General features: G+C 38.5%; 2 protein-coding genes across 4 annotated transcripts; both read left to right on the plus strand.

The window, feature by feature from the left end:
- The first annotated feature begins 1,103 nt into the window (after positions 1–1,103).
- Positions 1,104–5,019, plus strand: msl1a (MSL complex subunit 1a). 3 transcript variants are annotated; one of them, XM_046865986.1, is made up of 9 exons: positions 1,104–1,233; positions 1,878–2,616; positions 2,873–3,063; positions 3,148–3,407; positions 3,569–3,633; positions 3,900–3,967; positions 4,048–4,172; positions 4,294–4,366; positions 4,462–5,019. In XM_046865986.1, the coding sequence occupies exons 2-9, from the start codon at positions 1,975–1,977 to the stop codon at positions 4,544–4,546; spliced, it is 1,509 nt and encodes a 502-aa protein (XP_046721942.1). In that variant the 5' UTR covers positions 1,104–1,233; positions 1,878–1,974; the 3' UTR covers positions 4,547–5,019. The 3 variants fall into 3 exon arrangements, with proteins under 3 accessions (XP_046721942.1, XP_046721941.1, XP_046721939.1); XM_046865985.1 differs by having other exon boundaries at positions 1,209–1,322; XM_046865983.1 differs by lacking the exon at positions 1,104–1,233 and adding an exon at positions 1,240–1,553.
- Positions 5,020–5,721: 702 nt separating this feature from the next.
- On the plus strand, positions 5,722–15,462 carry casc3 (casc3 exon junction complex subunit). The gene is made up of 13 exons (XM_046865982.1): positions 5,722–5,990; positions 6,778–6,802; positions 7,268–7,323; positions 9,916–10,182; positions 10,389–10,537; positions 10,722–10,898; positions 11,084–11,853; positions 12,100–12,161; positions 12,287–12,395; positions 12,615–12,722; positions 12,943–13,148; positions 13,253–13,375; positions 13,936–15,462. Exons 1-13 carry the CDS (start codon positions 5,805–5,807, stop codon positions 13,972–13,974), a joined length of 2,277 nt encoding a protein of 758 aa, XP_046721938.1. The 5' UTR covers positions 5,722–5,804; the 3' UTR covers positions 13,975–15,462.
- Positions 15,463–23,994: the final 8,532 nt, after the last annotated feature.

Raw genomic sequence — 23,994 nt, forward strand, 5'->3', positions numbered from 1 at the left:
ATTAACTCATTACAACTCAATACTATACATACTCATTACAATTACAGGAGATTTATGAAATACCATCATCCTACTGAACTTAACACTACACTGCTTGGATACTAATAGCTTATTATGCTTTACTGATCAGCTCCATCCTGCACATTTTGTATCATTCCCATATAATTATAACTGTGTATATACTGGATTATCTTCTATATACTATCTGTATATACACTGGGTAGAATGTATGTATAGTTTATAGTTTTGCATACAATGAACATTTCAGTGAGAGAGCGAGAGAAAGAGAAAGAGAGAGAAAGAGAGAGAGAGAGAGAGAGAGAGAGAGAGAGAGACACACACACACACACACACACACATATATATTATAAATATATTATATATATATATATATATATATATATATATATATATATATATATATATATATATATATATATAATTTATTTATTTATTTATTTATTTATTTATTTATTTATTTATTTATTTATAAAAGATGAAATAATTATATGGTACCATGCTGATTTTGTAAATTCACCCCCTTACAATGAAATGAACAGTCTAGTATTTTTTATGGCAGGTAAGAAAGAGAAAGAATATATTAAAAAAAAAAAAAAAAGAAAGAAACAATAAATGTATTGATATATAAATTTGTTATTTTGATCCCCTACCAACCAGCAAGAATTCAGATCACCACACACCCAGATTAGTCCTGTCCCTAATAATATCAACTCATTATGTGTCATTATGTGTCACAGAATCAACCTCTTCCATTCAAACCTCTCCACCACCATGGGCAGGACCAAATAGCTGTCAAAAGACGACAGGGACAAAATTGTAGAACTGCACAAGGCTGGAATGGGCTGCAAGACCATCAGCAAGAAGCTTGGTAAGAAAGAGATATATTGTGCCACAATGCTGATAAATACATGCAGATACTTATCCATCATGCAATACCATTAGGGGGGCGTCTGACTAAGAAAAATGAGTCCTAGAAGTGATGGTTTGGCCCCTAAGCCCATCCATCTATACACCACACAGGAAGTACAGAGATTTTTAGGGTTCCAGTCCTAAAAGGGAACTCACTTCCGGTTTGCCGCCAGGTGTCGCTTCATGGCGCGAGCCAAATACAGGTTCTGGTTCGCCAACCTTCGGCATCCAATCAGATCTCGCGCTCCATGACTTCAACGCATGCGCGCTTTTTGTATTTTAAAAGCACTCGAGAAGCTGGGGGTAAGTAGTCGGCGGAGAGGTGCATTCGGGCGGGGACGAAGGAGTTTCAAATAAAATCTAATTGGAAATAAGTGTCAGGTTGTTAGACAGTAAGTGAAATGTTTAATGGAAACCCGCGCTTTGTAATGTCGGATTTAAAATGGCGTCATAGGCTGTCTGTGCAGTCCAAAGCGGTGCTATAAGTGACTGTCATTGTTTTTGCTGAGACTAAAATGGTGGACTTGGCTGCAGAGTCGCTGCAAACAAGCTAACATGACGCTGTCTCGTGCAGCCTGAAAGAACTCTGAATCCTATAAACTGGGGACGTATAGTACCTTTTGGTATGTATTAAATAGCAATAAACCTTTGCCTAAGAACCTGTTAGCAGCTAGCTAATGGTAAACACCTACACTGTGTGGAAGTCCTTACTAGGAAGCATGCTATCTCTTGTAAACATGACCAGAAATGCCCTTCTGATGAATTAATCAGTGCACATGTCCTGGTATTGATTACTTTCATATGTTAAATTAAAGGGCAACAGTAAAGCAAGTAGTAACTGTAAACTTGTTACATGTTTGCATTTTTACATGGCAAGAAATGATTGTTAGTAATAACTACTTCTTTGAAGCCTCATTCATGTGCATCAGCTTTTACTTTTGCTTTAGGGATCAACATGGACAGGGCTGCCTGGACACATGGTGAACAGGCAATGTCCCCCCTTTAATCACAGCGGAGGACTTTGGTGAGTGCCTCTGCCTCGCCATGACTATGCGAACCGCTGTGTTCAAGAGAGAAGGAAACAAGCTGGACACGGACCCTGGTGACCAAGCTATAAAACAAGAATCCCAGACTGGCACAAAGAAGGAAGCCTCTGAATGTTTTATGCGTGTTCCTGGCATCCTAAGCAACATTCACAATAGCACTGGGCAGCATTTTCACAGCAAGGCTAAGACCCTTTCAACCAGCCACTGCACCACAGGGAAACCTGTTCTGTCTCCAGCATTGAGGAGGGGACAGGAGGAGAACTGGGTGAACCTGGGGACTTTGACTTTTCCGTTGACTAAGCAAATGGGGGCTGAGGGCGCCCCGGTTAAAAGCAAGTCACTATTCGGACACACCAGTCATAACCACATGGGCAAGATGGATCCAGTGGCATCAAATGGTAGTAAGCAGCCTAGGAAGGCAGTGCCAGGAGGAGGAGTGGCAGGGGCAGGGGTACCTTCACCAGAACTTGGCTCTGATGGAAAACGGCGGAGTGCGATGAAGGGCATAGGCCACGCTGCCTCCCAGACCAGCTGCATCCGTCAGATCTTGCTGCTGCAACTAGAACTGATTGAACAGCAACAGCAACAATTGCAGAACAAGAACAAGGAGATAGATGACCTCAAAGCTGAAAAGGAGATGGTATGTAGATGCAGATATTTTTATACTGACACAGGACATATATTTGATTAATCATGTCCTGATTTGATGAAAGGCAAATCCAGATGCACTTGGATTAGATTAGTTTCCTTTATTTATGATTGACAACAAGCAAGGTTTAAAAGTATAAAACTTTGTTCACCCTCTGCTATTTATGATCTCTTATTAGAGTATGGAAGCATGAATGTAATTTGTGATTTGTTTTTTTTTTTGTTTTTCTTTTTGTGTTCTTTTTAAGCTTGCAGCACGGATTGAGCGCATGGAGCGGCGGTTACAGATGGTGAAGAAGGATGGCGTTGAGAGTCGTCCCACTCCTCGCCGCAGGGAGTCTGTAGAGGCTGTCCCGTCAGCCAGCACTGGGCAGTCTGAGGGTCAGTGTCATACCCCACAACAAACGAATTTTGAAAGAATTGGCAAGAACCTGAAAAGGTATTGATTTTAAAATTGTGTAAATACTTTTTAGACTTCTTAGAAAAAAGTATAACCTAAACATATATGGTTCAATCTCGTTAGGAGATTCCTTTTTCAGGAATCCACGCTGTCAAGGTCTAGGCGTGGACATTCTAAAACCCCCCCTCCTAAAGAAAGCCAAGCTGTGGAGGAGGCGTCTCAGGAAGAGTTGGTCCCTGAGGTAATTTCACCTGGTTCCTCCCTTGTCGAATCAGAAGAGCTGCCATACATGGCTACTTCTGAGATGTATCTCTGCTGCTGGCACCAGACTCCACCTTCACCATGGCGAGATCAGTCTCCTGTGCAGGAAGACACAGTTGCTGGTGAGCGCAATTTGAACACAGTTTGAACATATTTATTTGTATGGCCATTAAAATGGGTCTATCTATAATGATGCCAAAAATGTAAATTGTAAAGGCCATTAAAAAAAACCCTTTTCATTCATGCTGCAATGTCCATTTCTATTTATTACTTCCTATTTCAGTCCCTTCTTGGCGAGAGAGCATTGTGGAGCCTCTGGAAGATGAAAAGGGAGTTGATGATACTGAGGTGAATTTGTATTTATTTATTTATTTATTATTTATTTTATTTTTTTGCCAGACAAATAAATTAAGTCTATTCCACAATGATAACTGAGTCTCTGTTTATTTTTCACTGATTTGTTGATGCTCACTAATTTTATGAATTAAAATCAGCAGGAGTTTCTGTAGAATTTGTTGTGAATTCAACTAGGTGCATGACTCTTGATGATGTAGATGTTGATCTGAAGAAGAAAAAAAGTAAGCTTGCTGAATGATTTTTTTTCTCCATTCGAGAGTCTGGATGACAGTGTCTTTCTGAAGCGCCATTCAAAACTAGAGCTGGATGAGAAGAGGCGAAAAAGGTAATTGATAACTTCTTTTAGGTTTTCTTTCAAAATTACCGTTTCTTTTCACCTAGTTTTAAGTGCCCGCTGTTTTTCAGGTGGGATATTCAGCGGATTCGGGAGCAGCGGATGTTCCAACGCCTTCAGCAGAGGATGAACAAGCAGAAAGTGATTCAGGAGAGTGAGCCAGAGATGCTCTCCTTTTACCCTGACCCAGAAGATGGTATTACATTTTAACTTAAAAGTTCAACTTGATTTTTTTTTTTTTTATTGGAAGGCTGGGAGATAAAAATTACCTGACAATTTAACATGTTTTTCTTTCCGTCCATCTTCTCTCCCTGAAGTGGAGTCTGTAATGATTACACCTTTCCTGCCAGTAGTGGCATTTGGCAGGCCTCTACCGAACCTTAAACAACAGTAAGTGTTTTTTAAAGCTATTGATACACTTTTTACATTTCAGCATTCAGTCAGTTTAGCCTTTCATATCCTACATGTATATCTGCAATTTACAGGAATTTTGAAATACCATGGTTAGATGAGCGTACCCGGCAAGAAGGTTCTAAGAAGAAGACGCCCCATCGGACCTGCCGCAAATGAAGCAGTCCTCCTTCATTTACCACACAATGTTAAAAAGAAGCTGAATCATATTGACTGTTTTGTGGTATATTGTGTGCTATTGTATCATCCTGGCAACATTATACATAGTTGATTGGCCTGAAGGCACTTTCACTTTTCAAAGGACTACTAGAATCTGAAGCAAGTTGGGCATCCTGAATGGCACATCAAGATTGATTAAGTTTCAGTTACATACTTGCTGTTGCACTGCAAAATGTGGCATTGATATGTTCTGGTTGCTTTTGTTTTTTTTTCCCCCATGCAAGTTCGCTTTTGAAAGTGCAGTACAGACCAAAACTCTCATCTTATTCAAATTATTCAAAGTTTAACTGAGACTGTTATTTAATCAGTGTTTTTGCCTTTCTGTTCATGAATGAGTGACTTCAATATAGACAATATAGTGGAACATCTTGTAACATAGTGTTGATTCTGCAAATAAATGAAAGATATTCTAATGTGCTTAAAGAAAATATTTCAGATATTAAAATATCCTCAAATTATTTATTTTTCAGTTCTTTTATAAGAAGATAATTAAAGCAATTTTAAATGTGTTTATGAAACAGCTATTTAATTAGCTATAACAGTTTGTTATACAGCACCTTGTTTATGGTTTCACTCCAACTTTTCCGACTGGAAACAACCTGGAACTAAGTTGAGCATAATTATGGTGCGATAAATATAATGACCTATAATATGGAAATGGTTGGGGTGATATAGGTTGCACACTTATTTCGAAATAAATTAAGCGTTTATGATGCATATGTTACACGTCAGGATCATGTTTGGTTTGGATCCTTGGAGCACTTCAGAAACCCCCCCTTTTTTGAAAGCTCTCTCTAAGACACGCCCACTAGTTCGATTGTGCGTGTCTGAGATCGCTTGTAAAGAGGTGAAGTGTTCATTCACATTTTATTTATTTATTATATAATATTTATATTATTTATATTTATTTTTCTCGCTTTGATTTGTGTTATGCTTTTATAACATTAATACAAAAAAGGCACGGCCCAAGTATGATAACTTCATTTAATCACATACTTCTCTTTTAAATGAAGTTTTAATCGATATTACTTATAAAATCCACGCTTTTTGACGAAAATCACGTGGCTTTATTCTTCGGTAAGTAAAAATTCCCCAGTTCGCATGTACCCAGCTGAGCGACGTAGTGGGAGGAAATTACGACTTGATTACCGCCCGCACTTCCTTGCGCACTTCCGGTTCCCCTTCCTTGTGTGCTAAGATGGCGGACCGGCGACGACGAAGAAGGCGCGCGTCTCAGGACAGTGAGGATGAGGACGAGTCTGCGTCCGGGTCGGAGACCGGGAGACCGGCTTCCCCCAGCGGGAAGGTCCGCGCTAGAATCCCCGAGCCGGGAGAGTCTCCACCCGTGCGCGTTGTTGCGAAAATCGACGTCGAGTCCGAGTGTGTGAGTGTCTCAATCCGCTATCACTGTAGCGAAAGTGCTAGCAAGTCAGACTTTTTCTAAACAGCTTGCAGTGTTTCTTTCCGTGTTCCTGTACCTATCGTTTAAAATCTTTGTGTTAACCGACACACAAACCGCAATTCTGACTCCTGAAAGATTTGGAGAAATTTTCTAGAAGCTTTTTTCCTGCAGGTTTCATAAGATACTTTTAGCCAACACCACCATATCATCATCCTCATGATGGTCATTGTGGTTCTCATAGTACAGAATGTTCTCTTCTAGTTGCAATGCTTTAGAAACGCGTGAACTGAGTTCAGACTCTTATTCGGTTATAGTGTTCAACGTTTCAGTTTGATCAATTATCCCACACCAGAGGATTTGAATAGGTTTGTGGAGTCCTAAATAAGATTCAATTGCATTGGGAACAGTGTTCTCAGCCTTTATTTCAGCCAGATCAACTCACTACAAACCCCCATCGCTTGACCTTCTAAATATCGATGATCATGATGTTTGGACATCCTTAAATAAACTGTGTTGCTCTCTTAAACGCAGAGGCCAAACGTGCAAGACCCGTGTAGGTCTAGCCATCATTCATTTATACCACCAAATATCACTGACTATTTTTACTTCATTTTTACACACAAAGTGCAGATTTGTTGCTGTCAGGTTCAATTATGCTTAGAGAAATAGAGAGGTGTAACAGCACATGGTCGTGAGGAAAGGTTATAGGATTTTTAAAAGCATGAGATGGGATATTTCTGTCTAACTGTGGTTTTTCATTATCTTGTAGGAAAGTGAAGATGGCGTAGGTGACGGTGAGTGGTTTTCCATTCAGTTTTGAATGGCTGTAATGTTTTGTTTACTTTTAGTTGCTTGTATTGATTGTTTTATATGCAACTTGTAAACTTATTCCTGCTACGTACTTTTTAAAAACACCCTTTTAACCTGTTAATTAATGGAAAGAGACCAAAAACCATATGTTTTTGGTGATTAACCATTCCCAGTGACACTGATGCAATGTCAATAGCATGAGTATTCTTTAGTTCAGACTAGATTTGTGGTAATCCTGTCCTCTGGTAGAAAAGGTTGATGGGAAACATCTGGACTATATATATATTTTTTTAGAACATTTGGATCAGATGGACCAAAAGCTAGTAATTTGATACCTACATAATGAATAGACGAGGATTATCGAATAAACCTGGCAGCTGAGTCGGTATATACAATGTGGTGTTTGTAGCACATGGCGGTATCTGATGTCGAATCTTTTGTTCCTCCAGCTGTCCTTTCTGACTATGACAGTGCTGATCCGGAGGAGAACGGTTCGCACTCGGAGGTGAGTCACCATGGCAACACAGACCCAGGGCTGCTGAGGAGATCTGTCACTGTGGAGTATCCATGCACATTTGATGCTCTGATGCTTGGTTTTAATTGAGTAAACAGTTTTATAAGTAGGTTTTTAGTCATATGTGTTAAATGTTTACAAACACTTCAAGGCATAGCACAAAAAATAATGGGTACCATTGTCCGGCGTAACGTCATTTTCTGATTGGCAAGATTTAAATATTTGAGATTTATGATCTTGATTTTCATGGTTTTGAATATTCATTGGGTTGTTGTGTGGCATTTAGAACCAATTTCCTACTGATTTACAAAGTCACTATTTACGTTTAATTTGCAGCATTTAGAAAATATGTCTGAAAAGTACATCTTCATGATGGCACAATAAGCCTATGGTCTGAATAGCATTACATCATAGTTTAGTAAAGTTTGGAAGTTAGTAAAACTATATATATAATATATAAAAGCACAGTTAGAGATATAAAAAATATATATGTGTGTGTGTGTGTATGTGTGTGTGTGTGTGTATATATATATATATATATATATATATATATATATATATATATATATATATATATATATATATATATATATATATAATATAAAAGTAATTTTCATATAAATGCTGTTTCTGCTAATTTAGCTACAAAAGTTGCAGGTGGTTTTGCTTTAGTATTTTTCCATGTGGGTGTTTCATGTATTTTGCATTGTATAACTTGCTTCTGGTATTCAACAAGACTTTGGAAGGTGAGAGGATGCCTGAGGAATGGAGGAGGATTGTGCTGGTACTGATCTTTTAAGAATAAGGGAGATGTGCAGACTTGCAGTAACTACAGGGGAATAAAGTTGATCAGTCACACCATGAAGTTATGGGAAAGAGTAATAGAAGCCAGGCTGAGAGTAGAGGTGACCATCTGTGAGCAACACTATGGTTTCATGCTGAGGAAGAGCACCACAGACGCATTATTTGCTTTGAGAATGTTGATGGAGAAGTATAAAAAAGGTCAGAAAAAGTTGCATTGTGTTTGTGGATTTAGTGAAAGCGTACGACAGGGTGCTGAGAGAGGAGTTGTGGTATTGAATGAGGAAGTCAGGTGTGTCAGAGAAGTATGTGAGGGTGGTGCAGGACATGTGTGAAAGCAGTGAAGTGTGCAGTAGGAACGACAGACTGGTTCAAGGTGGAGGTGGGACTGCATCAAGGATCTGCTCTGAGCCCTTTCCTGTTTGCAGTGGTGATGGACAGGTTAACAAAACAAGTTGAGATGAGCCTGGAGAGGTGGAGGTATGAACTGGAGAGAAGAGGAATGAAATTCAGTAGGAGTAAGACAGAGTACGTGTGTGTGTGTGTGTGTGTGAATGAGAGGGAGGGCAGTGGTGCGGCTGCAGGAGAAGAGGTGCAGAAGGTGAAGGAGTTCAGGTTCCATGGGTTCAACAGTGCAAATTAATGGAGAGTGTGTTAGAGAAGTGAAGAAAAGAGTGCAGGCAGGGTGGAGAAGAGTGGCAGGAGGGATTTGTGATAGAAGGGTACCTGTAAGAGTGAAAGGGAAAGTGTATAGGACTGTGGTGAGACCTGCGATGATGTATGGTTTAGAGACAGTGGCATTGAGTAAAAGACAGGAGGTGGAGCTGGAGGGAGCAGAGAAGACGTTAAGGTTTTTGTTGGGAGAGACGAGGATGGACAGGATTAGAAATGAGTTTATTATAGGGACAGCACATGTAGGACGTTTTGGAGACAAGGTGAGGGAGGCAAGATTGAAATGGTTTGGACATGTGCAGAGGAGGGACATATCGGTAGGAGAATGCTGAGGATTGAGCCACCAGGAGGGAGGAAAAGAGGAAGACCAAGGAGGAGGTTTATAGATGTGGTGAGGGAAGACATGCAGGTAGTTGGGTTGAAAGAGGCAGATGTAAAGGACAGGGGGGTATGGAGACGAATGATCTGCTGTGGCGACCCCTAATGGGAGAACCCGAAGGAAGATTATGATGATGATGATAACTTGCTTCTTGTCTCCTACACTGGTGAACAGGCTTAAATAGGCTTTTGCTTTCCTTTAGCATGAATGTTAAACAAAATGTAAGTTTTGAGTTTAGTTTTCAAAGAAGAATGCCATGGTTGTGGTGTTATGTAGTTGGATTTCTGGAGATTATCAAACATGCATGTGTTTTTATGTACACAAACCGGCTCATGCAGATATCTACCAAAGTAATCATTTTTAGTTTCTGCTGCTCGAAAGATTCCCTGTCAATTTGTCATGTTTTGCGTTAGTAAGGTGAAATGTAATTAGTGCATGTTTTTTTTATTTTTATTTTTTTACATTTATTGATCAACTAATTTAAAAGAAATTCCTTGCAATTCTGTAAGTTTTTAGCAACCTTACTACTTTTTTACAAATACAATACTTACTTTCAAATAACTGGGGAAAAGGGTTATATATGTGTAATAAAAATGTCAAATGTTTTCTTTATGTATAGGATTAACACATTTGCAGTGGTTATACACCCTTCCAATGAAAGTACTAGATTTAATCTGTGACATGAGGATGCAATGTTTTGTGTTGATATATGCAATCTGGATTTCTATCAGGGAGGAGAGGAGGATGAGGAGGAGGGTGAACACTTCAGCGATGGTGGAGAAGCTGCACGGCCAGCCGCAGAGAAGAAAGCAACACCCGATGCTCCCACTGAAGCCTTGGTTGAGGAGGTGGAGGAAGAAGAAGGGGTAGAGGAAGAAGAAGGGGTAGAGGAAGAAGAGGAGGTGGAGGAAGAAGAGGAGGTGGAGAGAGAAATGAAAGAAGTAAAAGCTGATGAAAAGGGCAACTTGGCAGGAGAGAGGCAGAGTGGGGATGGTCAGGTATGAGACAAAAAGGAAAATGGATGGGTGTTCTTTTTAGAGATGGGTATTGCTTTAAACTAGGTTTCAGTTTGCTTTCTTCTTAACAGACAATGGCCACTTACTGATTAGTGTTTGTTACCATATTGCTTTACAGACACTATTGTTGGTTCTAGGATTTTTTTTTTGTAAATCTACTATAATGTTATAAACTACATTCTTAACAGGAGAGTACGGATGATCCTGAGAATAAATCTGCTAGTAAAGCTGGTCAGAAGTTGGATGATGATGAGGACCGGAAGAATCCAGCATATATTCCCAGAAAGGGCTTGTTTTTTGAGCATGATGTGAGAGGCCAGGCTCAGGACGAAGAGAGGTAAGGCATTGGAGGGTAAACGGCTTTATTGTTTGCTACTTCTCCACTAGGTCAATTATAAGTAATCAATAATTTATGACTGTCCTGTTATAAATTTTATAGTACACAATGGCAGGTAGCACTGACTCCATGATTTCTATTTTTCCTCATTCATTTTTTATTTTTTTTGTCTTCCTGATACTAGGCCGAAAGGCAGACATAGGAAGTTGTGGAAAGATGAGGGTCGCTGGGAGCATGATAAGTTCCGGGAGGAGGAGCAGGCCCCTAAATCTCGTGAGGAATTGATTGCTATTTATGGTTACGACATTCGCAATGGCAACGGCTCCAGTGACACCAGACCATTCAAGCCAAGGAAGCCCAGGTAAGCAGTTCAAAGATGGCATTATTTCTTTACTATTCTCTATAGGTGGTGCTCCCATTCAAAACTCTTGTTGTAGCCATATGTCCTTAGAGAACTCTTTTGTTTTGTGTGTATAAAAAGTGTGCATTTATATATTATATGCCCAGTGATTACATTACTTTGTGTTTTGTGTACATTTAAAATAGGCACCCTGGCATGCTAAACCAAGAGTCCAAGCGTTATAGGGATGGTGAGAAGCCCCTCCGCTCCTCATGGCATGGTGTGGCTCCCAGTGCCCGCAGTGTACCACCTGGTACAATAACTCCCCAGTTAGGCATTCCTGTTCCCCCTCGTCCCCAGAATCGGCCCTCCCCGCAGCCCCCTGCACGCACCTTCCAGGGCAACCGTAGGTCTGAAATCAGAAGTTATTCTAAACCCACCACACGCCCCCAGGCTCTCGAGAGTGAGAGGGCACCTAGACTCAGGGGCCGGGTTTCTCATGGACCTGCTCACCATAGTCCGCGCAGCCCGCAAGAGGACGAAGAAGAGGATGGCGAGGTTCCTACTGTAGCCACCACTTACATTGCCCATTACTACAAAAGTGAGCAGGAGACAACCTCTTCATCGCAGCAAAAGGAAGAGTGTGGCGCAATAGAGGAGCAGCAGTCAAACACACCTGGCACAGTAAGGGAGGTGTCGCCACCTACTGAGCGGCCAGTGGAGAAAAAATCCTACTCTCTGGGACGCAGAACTCGAGCCAGGCCCTCGGACCTTAGCAAGCAGGCCTCACTGGAAGAAGCTGTGATCACCCCACAGGTTATTCCAACTGCTGCCAAGAGTGAATCATGGCAGGGACAAGGTGAAACGGGCACGCAGAGTGCCCCATCAAGGCTTGATCAGGATCTGGCTCGTCTCAGTTTATCTGGGCAAACCTGGACTCAAAGTTCCCCATCGTTCCTTCGGCCTGAAATGAGAGGTACGGTCACTTTCTCCTGTTCAATTCTGTCGTCTTGTGTTTAATTTCTTCATTGGTTATTCTTTTTCTACATTTTAGTGATATTACTATTTTGCTATTTGCTATTTCTTTGTTTTCTATTTATTCTGTCTGTATACGTAAGATACAAACCGAGACCAGATAATCCTTAATAGGTCGTAATTATTTGTTGTACTGTTGTACCACCGTTATGTGGGCAATTGTGAGAATATTTCTCTGTCTCTTAAGGTATCCCTAGTTCTATACATATGGGAGGTGGACCTCCTCAATATGGCAACATTGAGGACATGGTGAGTTGTAAAAAATGTTTGATAATTTTTACTGCAAATTCTAAGTAGTGGAAGAACCTCACTGTAATTGGACTGTGTATTTAAGATAATATAAACCTTTAACTCTGCTATTGTCTTTGTGGCAGGGTGTTGGTGTTGGACGGGCTAAGCGTTATTCATCTCAGAGGCAGAGACCAGTGCCTGAACCAGCACCAATGCACATAGGGCTGATGGAGAGCCACTTTTATGAGCCCAGTATGTATGCTTTAAATACAAGACCTGCAAAGGCATTGTGGGTGCAAACTGCAATGAAAAAAAAAAAGTCTTAAGTTGATGCCTTAAACATTTTAATTCAGGATTTTGGGTCTGTTCTGTTCTCTGAGTGGATTCATTGTTGCAGTTTTTGTATCACCGGATGTCATTTAGTCTTAAGTGTAGTTTCTAGATGTTCATATCCTTGTTTCCGCTATGCAGTGTCATTCCAGGGACCAATCTACACACATGGTGACAGTCCTGCTGCCATGCCACCACAGGGGCTTCTTGTACAACCAGAGATGCACCTGCCCCACCCCACACACCCTGGTAAGGTAGCAACTCCCAAGGGGTTCTTTCTTTTGAGCTTGTCATAGTACTATAATATGCTTTTTTTCCCCCAATAAAATATAATATATTTCTTACCTTTTATTTTGGTAGGGTCTAGTTTTTGTTTGGTATGTATTATAATGGACAGAGAATACATTGGAATAGATAATTAAAAAATCAGTGCTAAACAACCAATCTGCTTTTACTCAAATTCTTACAGGCCTGCATCCACACCAGTCAGGAGGACCGATTCCAAACGCTACTCTTTATGCTGCTCCACCCGTTTCTTTGTCTCCAGGACAACCACCCCCACAGCAACTGCTAGCCCCACCCTTCTATCCTCCACCTGGAGTCATGACATTTAGCAACACCAATTACCCTTACCCTGCTGGAGCAACACTACCCCCCATGTACCCCAATGCACAGGTGACCTTCTTGTTTGTTTCTCTTTCTGGATTTGCATTTACTTTCATAGGTTGATCAAATGAGTCTTTCCTTCATTAACGCATTAATGTCTGTATTTTGTATAGGCTCAGTCACAGGTATATGGTGGAGTGACATATTTTGACACGGTACAGCAGCAGGCTCAACCCAAACCTTCTCCACCACGGCGAACTTCACAGCCAGTTACAGTAAAGCCTCCCCCGCCAGAGGTGAGTCTCACTGATCTCTCCCCTTTAGAGTTTTTTTAGAGTAATAGTGTGTCTTGGGCAAAACATTGAAAGACACCATAAATCCTTAATAGTATTGTAAGTAATGTACTAAAAACCTTTATCTTAAGAGTCATAATGGAGTGCTTACGGTTTAATTAAACTACTTGGGGATAAATTGTCAATTTGGTGTAAGACTTTCAAAATGTTGCCATGTGTATGTTTTGAAATATAACTCTAGATTACAACCAGAGATCACACCAGTCCAGTATCCACTACTGCTATAAATGTGTGTCAGCAGAAAAAGACGGTTTGGAAAATGGCCTATGCGATTCATTTTCATATAGACAGTCAGCTCCAGAATTATTTGTTCAGGAAAAAGTTACTGTATAAATCTGTGATTGATCTAGATATTTTTAGTACTCTGAATTATTACTTCAATTTAAAATAAAAAAGTATTTAATATTTATTGTAATATTTTTTTTTTTATTTTTTTATTTTTTTTAAGATTTGTGACATTATTAAAAGTGATCTATGAATAAAATGTAATTGAATTGTTTTAGGACCAGAGCAGGAAGCCTAGCGAGGAGGTGCGCTCCTAGCTGCTGCTGAATGACATAACCAGGACCAGCACCACTTGTGGATGAATAGAGTTTTCGCTTTGTTACATAAATGCTTTTATTTTATTTTATTTTTTGTAACATTTTGATTTTATTCGTTTCATCAAGCGTGTTCACACTCATGAAAGGCCCTCGTTGTGAGTCATGTTTTGATTGAATTTTTCATCACCTGCTCTGTTTGCTGTGTACTGCTTCACTCTCTCTCCTCAAGGCATGTATTAGTTCCTAAAGGAAATGTACTGTAAAATATTCATGCAGAGGCACAGAAAGGAGTTTCGCTGCTAATCATAATCGTCATAATCATCATTAATAAATGTCACATGTTGTACTAATATTGCAGGCCGTCATTTTAGATGAGAAAAGCAGATAAATGACAAAAAAAAAAAAAATTTCACCTAGTGCAGCATGTTGAATGTGTTAGAGAATAAATATTGATCTTGATGTCTGTCAGAAATGCAATACATACTTTTTGCAAATTGGACATGCATGAAAATGATCTGATAGAATTTTAACCAGTCACCCATTTTGAAGAATGAACATGAAAGCAGGTCAGAGCCATACAGGAACATATTCGGATGATCATATACAATTGAATTTAAATATGCATGTAACGTTTTCGGTTTAACACTCACATTCAGCATTAGAGAGGGCACTTTCTTTGTCCTGGCAGTCTATGCATCTTTGGTTTTTCCTCCCTCTATATTTGTGTAAATGTATATTAGTAACTAAAACAAGGCAATATGTTTTAGCTGTAGTGCAGTTTCTAGACCAGACAGTGAGGGCAAGAAGCATTGAGCTGTGGCATGGTATGATCCATTCTAGTGGATAAACTAATTGACCAAAAAAATGCTGCCATCCCAGCTGTCAGTGCTGACCTACAGAGCTGCAGATCTAAAGAGCTCCTTGTCTGGGGTAATGCGAAGCACATACACACACGATTGATGTCGAAATTTGTGATGTCGCACATTTAAAGGGCTGATAGAAAGGCAGTGAATTATACGTATGACTGTTGTAATGGCAGGTACAAACAGTTATTGGAGGTCATTGCTTTTGTGTTCTAATTAGTTATTTTCAACTCTAACCAAACAGTGCTGGTATTCAAGTGCTCAAGCAGTATAGTTTCTGTAAAGGTGCTAGTCTCGTGTGTAGTGAAGTGTGAACTCTTCACTTATCCCCCACATAAATGCCACACACCTGATCTCTGTATCTTTGACTTTGTTCTGTGTTTAAATACAATACTGTAACAACAGTTTCAAGTTAAGGTGATTTTACTCTGTAAAGAGTGTTCCATGTGATGCTCGCTGAACCATTTAACAGTGCACTTTGTGTTGTGATGTTCTGGGGGGAAACTCGAAGCCCAGAACTGCTCACTTTGCCTGAAACTGACATACTTGACAGTGCTACTGCTTGGCTTTTGGCTTACTGATGGCTTTTTAGTGTATGTGTATATAAAATAAATGTATTATTGAAGCCTGTGGTTTAAAAAGCAGTAATACCTTACACTTTAGTAACTAGTGAAATACTGTCACTTTGAACAAAGTCAGCAGGGATTTCTAGCCTTTTTGTTGTCTAATTAATTAACTGATCATTAACAGATTATTTGATTTTATAGATGCGCTAATTACAAGAGATTTTCTTTTAAGAGCACTGTACAGGCATGCATAAGCACATGGCTACATTTCTTTGTGTAAGCAATTCTAGGTGATCTCCAGGGGCTGTGAATTTGTTCCCATCCACTCTATCGGACTGTGTGATGATGTCCTTTAAAATGGTTCCCTTTATCATTTGCTCCTGATCAGCTTGCCAGCATAAGTGAAATCCTCTTACGTTATCAGTGTTTAGTCGTTGTTTATAAGATGATTTGTGATGTTACTTTCTATGCCTTAAAAATTGCATTGGTTCGACATATCTGCTCCGATTGACTAGACCTGCCAACACTGTGACTGGCTTGTACGTTTCATAGGTGTTTAAAAGTGTTTGATTTTTACAATTTTTTTTTTTTTTTTTTTTTTTTTGAGCAATTTTTGTCAAGAGCTATTAAACAAGACCCATGTGTAATGCTGTGTGTGTGTCATGTGTGTGCACGTGTGGATAAGGACAGATGAATGAGCCGGCGCCAGCTTGGCTTCACCCTGCTTTGGCAGTTCTTCTGCCAGCACGAGTGTGAGACAAGGATTTCTTTTGATTGTTACACTATTCTTATGTTCATTCCAACATTGTGCAGACTGCACCATGCTTTCATAATCATTAGGCACAGTTTGCGTGCTCCTTCTCAAGCTGAGATTCTGTTCTGGATTGGGGATGTTTTCTATGAGCTGGTGTACCATCCTGTTAATTATGAGCTGGTAAAGCTACTTGTGAGATAGTTATGAGCGAGGAGTTGTCGTCTTACAGTTTAGGAGCTGGCACTCCACCATATTGTAGTTATAATTTCTTTAGTTTAATTAAGTTTTATTTGTGCTTTAACAATGAACATTGTCCCAAAGCAGCTTTATAGCAATAGAATATACATTTTAAATTGAATAAATTAGTCTCTATGGTCATCCCTATGTTTATCCGGACTGAGCAAGCCAGTGGTGACAGTAAAGGAGGATAATCCCTGAGATGGTAAGAGGAAGAAACCTTGAGAGGAACCAGACTCAAAAGGGAACCCATCCTCATGTGGGTGAGACAGAATGGCCAGTCTTTACAGTTCCACCATGGTTAAGACTATCAACTGTTGGAGGGTTAAATACAAAACTATTGCAATGGTATATTAAATATAATTCTAATCCAACCACAGTAACCCCATGGATCTATAAACGGTTCATGTGAAACCATCCTCGACAGCCCTACATGTTGAAACACAAATTAATTTTCATGAAAAGCTGATTTTCCCATTTACAACATTTTTATTTCAGTTTATTTTTTGCAAATTACAAAAAAAGCAGTTGGATAGGTAAAGTGACCAAATTGGTTTACGCTCTGCAGTCAATAACTAAGACTTACTGAACTGGATCAGTAATATTTTTTAATTTCCCTTTAAAAATCAGCATCAGTTTACCTACATGGTCTTTAGAAGAAGAGAACAGGAACCTAGTCTAGGTACCACTAAAATCAGTTTGCTAGCCAGAAAGAGCTCTGCTGTAACATGTAGCCAATGTTCATTAGTGGGAATTAACCAACGAGGTATTTTTCTTCTATGTTTACCTCATCACTGGTCATTAATGATTTTTTTATTTTAATTATTTTATATAGTACTTGTTCATATAAGAAGCGATAATTGCCCACTTGGAGGTGCTGCTGATTTCTTTATGAACAGAGCCTACTGTACTGTGCTGAATACATGATGCAGCTAAATCTAGCATTTTCTTTTTTTTCTTTTTTTTTCCAGCTTATGCAGGTGGAAGATCGAGGATATGTATTAACTGTTTGAGAGAAGATTCTCACCAAAATATCTTTGCTTGTTTTCCAACATAAATTTTTTTAACCATTTTATATTAAATGGATTTTGTTGCCATTCTATTTATTTGTAATTAAACAGTATGTACTGTGAATTAAGAATTATATCTAGAATTTACAAAAGGTAAAAAGACGTTTAAAGAAAAACCCTGCCAGCGTTCCTTTCAAAGCTATGCCTTCAATAAACATTTAAGTGTACTACCTAGGCTAGAACCCCTAAAGTCTACTGCAGGAAGGTGGTGCTCTTGAATATACTTGCAACATGATTGACATGAACATGACGACTTGATTGTCTACATTATAATTCTGTTCTTTTTTGCAGATTCTGTGGTTTAATTTAAAGGCTGAGGTTCTAGCTCTGTGCAGATGTTTTTCTTAGGAGCCACACAAATGTTTATAGAACTTCTCCAAAATTCTCCAATATTTAAATGTATATTTAAATATCTTTAGGGCAATAACTATATAACTCCAATGACTTTAAACTTGGATGGTCTTGCAGCTTGCTGTGCAAATCTGGACTGGGGAGGAACAGTATATTTTGAAACTGACGCAAACTGCAATTAGAGTTCTTGTGGAAGTTTTTACGATGTCAGTTACTGAGTGTCACACACCATGCATCGAGTAGGCAAACATAGCAGCTAAGATTTCTGCAGTAATTTCCTAAAGAATAGCTAAAGTAGCCTCATCATTGCTAGACCCACAACTTCGGCGCCCTTGCTGAGTTACATATCCTCTGCTTTTTGTTTTTGACAGAACAGGGCCTCCGGGGCGAAGTTCAAATGCCTCGGCAAACAGAAATGCGTTATTCAAAGAACAGCAAAGTATCATAATGAATATTCATCTGGCTCACAGTGAGACCTACTGGGTCGTCGTATTGGTGGGCACAATAATCAAGCGGTGTAAAAAAATTTTCCTTGACCATGCATGCAGAAAAAAGCTGAGTTCATCGATGCATATTAATGATTGTAACAGCTGGAGGTGACGCCGAAGCTGCCTGGGTGTTCTGGCTGAGCTGTGTGTACATCATGCACTGTTCTCACTTTAGGTGCAATGCACTTGTGAAGCATTCTGAATGACAGGCGTGTAGCCGTGTTTAGTGAGGGAGGTTGAAATGCGATCCAAGTTTGTTATGCAATAAAAAAAAAAAAAAAACGGAGGCCAACTTCTGTCACACTTATTTCTTCAATTTCCTATCTGGCTAATGGAGATTTCACACTTACAGTGCATCCAGAACTGTGTTCCTGTCTCACCCGCTCTTTTGCTGGCACTTCTTCATGACAGTTTCTTTGGCATCGTGTTCTCAAGTTCTGTCATCTCTTTCAGCAGCGTCTTTCTTTTTCTACAGAGGGCCCTTGTATCTTTTGCAACCACCTTGTCTTGTGGCTGTTTCAGTGTTAGTTTCAATCCCTTTATACCTATCAAACATTTTCTCTATGGACTGTTTGTGTGTGAACAAGATAACAAGAGGACACTTTCGAAAAGAATTATATGATGTATCAATATACACTTTTAAATATGTGTCTTAAAGTCCCACTGCATCAGGTTGCTTCTACTAGATGTATAAAAATAACCTAAATAATTGGAAATCTGAAAGATATGAGCTCTCATACAGACTCTGATCTGTCTGACTGCACCTTATCAGTGATATGTGAAGCATGTTATCTTTGCAGGTTTGAGTTTTGTGCAATTTATGACTCTATGTGACCTGGGGTCAAACACACCACAGCTTTTTAGTTTTTTTTTTTTATAGCATACATAAGATATTTGCTTGAGAAGCTGTAATTTTGTTTCTTTTGATGCATTCATGCCCCAGGTATACCTATCAGTGTTCATAACGATGTCATATTTCTTGCCTCTTTTATGTGCAAGTATAAATCAAAGAGTCAAGATGTGAGCCATATAAAGTAAAATAAACAGTAGCATAGTAATTACAATTAGTCTTGGACTAAATGCAAATGTTGTTAATTAAACATTAAATGCAAGACATCAAACTGAACGTCTTAAAATCTTTTATACTAGATAAGTGGTTTCAAATGAGATCATCCCATTATTGAGTTTCATTTTGCTTGAAAATCCCACCTCAACTTAGGCCAGTATATAAGTATATGTTGTGAAATTGATGAAGACAGACTATTCCAAAGCCTTGAATACTGAATGGTTTGGGCCCAGTTCAGACTCCAATTTAAAAGCTCAAAAAATCCAAGGCAGCTTTCTTTCAGTGTCTCTATCAGCACTGCATTTTTAATGAGTGACGGTCCTGGTTCTTGCATATTTAACCCGGCTCCCCTCGCTATGTTATTGTTACCCTGTAGGGAGGCACAGTAGCGAGGTGGTGCTGACCCTTCCAGCGTTGTCACAAGGCAACGCTGATCAAACAAAGCAGCCTGCCACCAAGAATGATATCACCATGTTGCCCCATCCCCCAGACTGTGTATGTGTTTCTGTGTCTGTGTGTGTGTGTGTGTGTGTGTGTGTGTGTGTGTGTGTGTGTGTGCGTGCGTGCGTGCGTGTGTGCGTGCATTTGACAGTCATTAGACTTGCCTGTGATTCATGGTTGTTGTTTAAAATCCACCACCCAAGGAGACAAATGATCAGGATAAACCATGTGTGCTGCATGAACACAGCTGCTCTCATGTTCAGTGACATCCAAAACATGTGCCAAAATATGACAGAAATCTGAGGTAAAACCTGTAAAACCACTAGGAGCCTTCACTCAGACATTTCTTTTTCAAAAAGTTTACTACATTTCATGTTTTTTTTGTGAAATGTTGAGTTCTATACAGGCTAAAAATCTCTTTTGGGGGAAAAAAAGACTTTTAAGATCCAAATAAGTATTGAAATTCAGAACATATTTACTGAAAATAAACAGATTGAAGGTATGAAATTTAAAGTATTTTGCATTCAAGGATTCGAGAAAACAACCACATAATATATTTGATGTTTATTGCAACTGTAAAATGTCAATGCAAGCTAATAAGTGACACTTAAAGTAACATTAAAGTATTAATTGAATGTAGAATGTGGTGAAATTTCTTGCACAGACAACAATGAAAAATACATTTGTAATGGAAATACGTTTTTCAAATATCTCGGTTAATTACTTTTCCCTAGATAAGGTCAACATTTATGAAACCACCATTAAAAAGAACAAGGCAAAATATTATGGATTGCAGAATTGTTGCGACAGATAATGATTGATTCACCATTTAAAAAAAACACAAAAGAAAACCTTGATGCCCCATAAGCCTTTCAAGATAATATTTTATGGCTTGATGAATCTAAGGTGGATTATTTTAAATACACGAGTCGTCTGTCATGAAGCTAAAACAATAAGAACATCATACTATTGTGATGATGTGAAAATACATTACTGCTTAATGGGTGACTTGCTATGAATCCTTCTATCTAACAGAACATTCTGAAGAAGTATGTCTAGTCATCAATCTGTGCTCTGAAGCTCAACTCTAAGACAACCATCTGAAGCACCAGAGCAGGTCCATGTCTAAATGGCTTTAAAAAAATAGGTTTTAAATTATCTAAGTCAAAGCCCTTGCTTGAACCCAATTGAGATACTGTGGCAGCACCTTAAATAGGCAGTTCATGCTTGAAAGCCCACCAATGTGGATGAATAAAAGCAATCCGACAAAGAATAGAGGGACAAAATTCCTTCACAGCTATGTGAAAAACAGATCGCCAGTAATCCGAAGTGTTTGGTTACAGTTGCTAAAAGTGAAAAGAAAAAAAAAATCATATTGCATAACATTCAACACATTCAATCAAGTAAATCTCTTTATAAATTGTGTTGCATGTTTCATTGTTTTCCTTTGACTTACATTTTGCATAGGGACCTGAAAATCGTTTGTGTGGAAAGAACTACATTGACAATTGAGACTTATTCCAAAAAAAGCTAAACATCTCTTCACGGAAATCGTCATCATAACAATGATTTCAAATTTTGTCAAAAGAAATTCATTAGAGCCATTGGAGCATTTGCCATGCAAGTCACTGTTCAAGTTGTTGCTATAGAAACAATGACGTATTAGAATAATGCATTAATATGTATATCGGCCAGAATTAATACATGAGCCTTGGGTGTAATAGAAAATTAATCAGAATCAAGCATTTAACAGCACAGGGTAATAAAGTATTTGTTTGTCTTCTATTATTTTCTATTGTTTTCTATTTTATTATTATTTTCTATAGTAATGCAGCTTGACGGATGCATAACACATTCAACGAACAGTTAAATACTGTTTAGTAACCGCAACAAAAACATCTGTTTAAATTTAAAATTTTGCACCAAAAATAAATCTTTTTTCTTTCTTCAATAAAATAACACCTGAGTGACTTTCCCCTCTTTCCCACTTTATTACATTTTCCCTTTCATTTGTGATTCTTTCTTTTATATATTGATGTTGTCTGAGCATTGCATTGCACTGATGCCTTGTGTTGTGTCTGATTTGTCTGTAGAAAAGACTGGCTGCCTGTAAATGAGTAGATCCCAGTTTTCCCAAATACAGTCTATATTAAGACATCCATCAGCCACCCAATTAGTGATGACACTTCGGGAAACGACACTGAACTGAGTTATGTGATACGCCCCAGGACGACATTGAAACATAATTCAGTTAACCACTTTTTTTTTTTTTTTTTTTTGGTCTATGGCTTGAATACATATTGGTAGAGTATAATTCAGAACTATAGCGAGCAGTGTTTCAGTTCTTGAGGATTTCTCTGAGCTGTGAGTTTAATGTGTTTGGCTTTTGCTGTGGGTGTTGGAGATGGGAGTCAGAACTCCATACATCATAGTGCTGAAAGCTGAGTGTGTTTAAAGTGTTAAAGGTAATCTCCTTGTGAGCAGAACAGCCATTTGTACACACACACACACACACACACACACACACATATTAATGAATCTGTCTGTATATTTGTATGTGTGGTCAGGACACTTCATATATATATGAATACATTATATATATATATATATATATATATATATATATATATATATATATATATATATATATATATATATATATATATATATTCATGCACCAATTATGTGGCAGCAGTGCATAAAGTCATACAGATACAAATCAAAATAATCAGTTAATGTTCACACCAAAAATATGAATGGGAGAAAAATGGATTACCTATGCCTTTAACCGTGGCATGGTTGTTGATGCCAGACAAGTTTTTCTTTTTAGAAACTTGTTGCTTTTTTTCACAGGAGAGTTTCTGGAATTTATACATTATGGTGCGTAAAACACAAAAAATATCCAATAAGTGGCAGTTCTGTGGGTGGAAACACCTTGCTCATGAGAGATAAGAATTACCAGATTGCTGACAGGAAAACTACAGTAATTTAAATAACAACTATTTACAACTGTGGTGGGTAGAAAAGCATCTCTCAAGCTTAAGAGAGATGGATTTCAGCAGCATTAGACCACATCAGTTTTCACTCCTGTCAGCCTGATACAAGCTCAGCAAACATTTGGATAGAAACTACCCAGTTTATTGAATTTGTGAGAGAGATGATTCTATGAGACAATTGTTTTAGTGTTATGGAGATTATGGGATGGATTTGTCTAGTTATCTTACAAATGAAAGGTTAACTTACTCTCAATTATTGTGGATTCATTCTTTTAGCTACTGTAGGTTTACAGTGATTCCTGGGGTCATGAATTTCTCTAATGTTACCATAGGTCACTTTCGATTTGCAAGAACTTCAGTTTAACCAAATGCCCCTCTAACTGAATTCAATCAGGTTCATAGCAATGCTTTTTTTAAACATCTTAAGAAAAAGAAATTTTTCCCAAATGCCTAATTTAGTAAGAGCATTGGTCATCCACATGTGAGAAGCAGCTACAATAAACATCTTGCTAAAGAACAGGCTGGCATATGTAATGTATTCAGAATACAGCTGCACTTTTTAAGAGTTAATGACAAGAGATGGAAAAAAGCCTCAAAAGACCTGTGACTCTGCAAAGACTACACCACAACAAAAAGGCCAAATGACAAGCAGATGCAAAGTACAGAGACAGATAGATAAAGCACTGTTTTACTTTTATGATGTTTGCCCAGCACCCATGTGCATCAAAACTATGGGGTGTGGACACAAATTCGGTTATTCTTTTTGATTGTCTTTTGATCTTTTCATGCTTAGTTCAGAGGGCCTGAGCTAACTAAAAAGAAATCTAAATTAACGATGACATATGTGCATTATAGCAATGATGGAAGTGGCATGAAAAAATAAAAATGTGGGTTAATTTTAAAAGTAATTGTATTTTTTTTTTGTTTAACTAATTAATTTATTGCTTAAAAATGTACAGATTTTCCTTCAATAGAAACAAGCCACATTTATCACTAACCACCTGTTCTGTCATTCTTGACCCAACATTTCCATAGATTCACAGCAAATTAGTGTCTATGCTTATTCAAATTAGATATGTATGAGTTTCTTTTCTTTTCTTTCTTTCTTTCTTTCTTTCTTTCTTTCTTTCTTTCTTTCTTTCTTTCTTTCTTTCTTTCTTTCTTTCTTTCTTTCTCTCTTTCTTTCTC

The sequence above is a fragment of the Silurus meridionalis genome, chromosome 14 (genome assembly GCF_014805685.1).
Source record: "Silurus meridionalis isolate SWU-2019-XX chromosome 14, ASM1480568v1, whole genome shotgun sequence".
Taxonomy (NCBI): Eukaryota; Metazoa; Chordata; class Actinopteri; order Siluriformes; family Siluridae; genus Silurus; species Silurus meridionalis.

What these genes read in the sequence shown, in the direction of transcription:
- msl1a (XM_046865986.1), top strand. Translation starts at nt 1,975, where the DNA reads ATGACTATGCGAACCGCTGTGTTCAAGAGAGAAGGAAACAAGCTGGAC. An exon ending in TCAAAGCTGAAAAGGAGATG is followed by an intron (nt 2,617 to 2,872) that starts GTATGTAGATGC and finishes GTTCTTTTTAAG; the next exon opens with CTTGCAGCACGGATTGAGCG. An exon ending in TTACCCTGACCCAGAAGATG is followed by an intron (nt 4,173 to 4,293) that starts GTATTACATTTT and finishes CTCTCCCTGAAG; the next exon opens with TGGAGTCTGTAATGATTACA.
- casc3 (XM_046865982.1), top strand. Translation starts at nt 5,805, where the DNA reads ATGGCGGACCGGCGACGACGAAGAAGGCGCGCGTCTCAGGACAGTGAG. An exon ending in ATGGCAACATTGAGGACATG is followed by an intron (nt 12,162 to 12,286) that starts GTGAGTTGTAAA and finishes TCTTTGTGGCAG; the next exon opens with GGTGTTGGTGTTGGACGGGC. An exon ending in CCATGTACCCCAATGCACAG is followed by an intron (nt 13,149 to 13,252) that starts GTGACCTTCTTG and finishes TATTTTGTATAG; the next exon opens with GCTCAGTCACAGGTATATGG.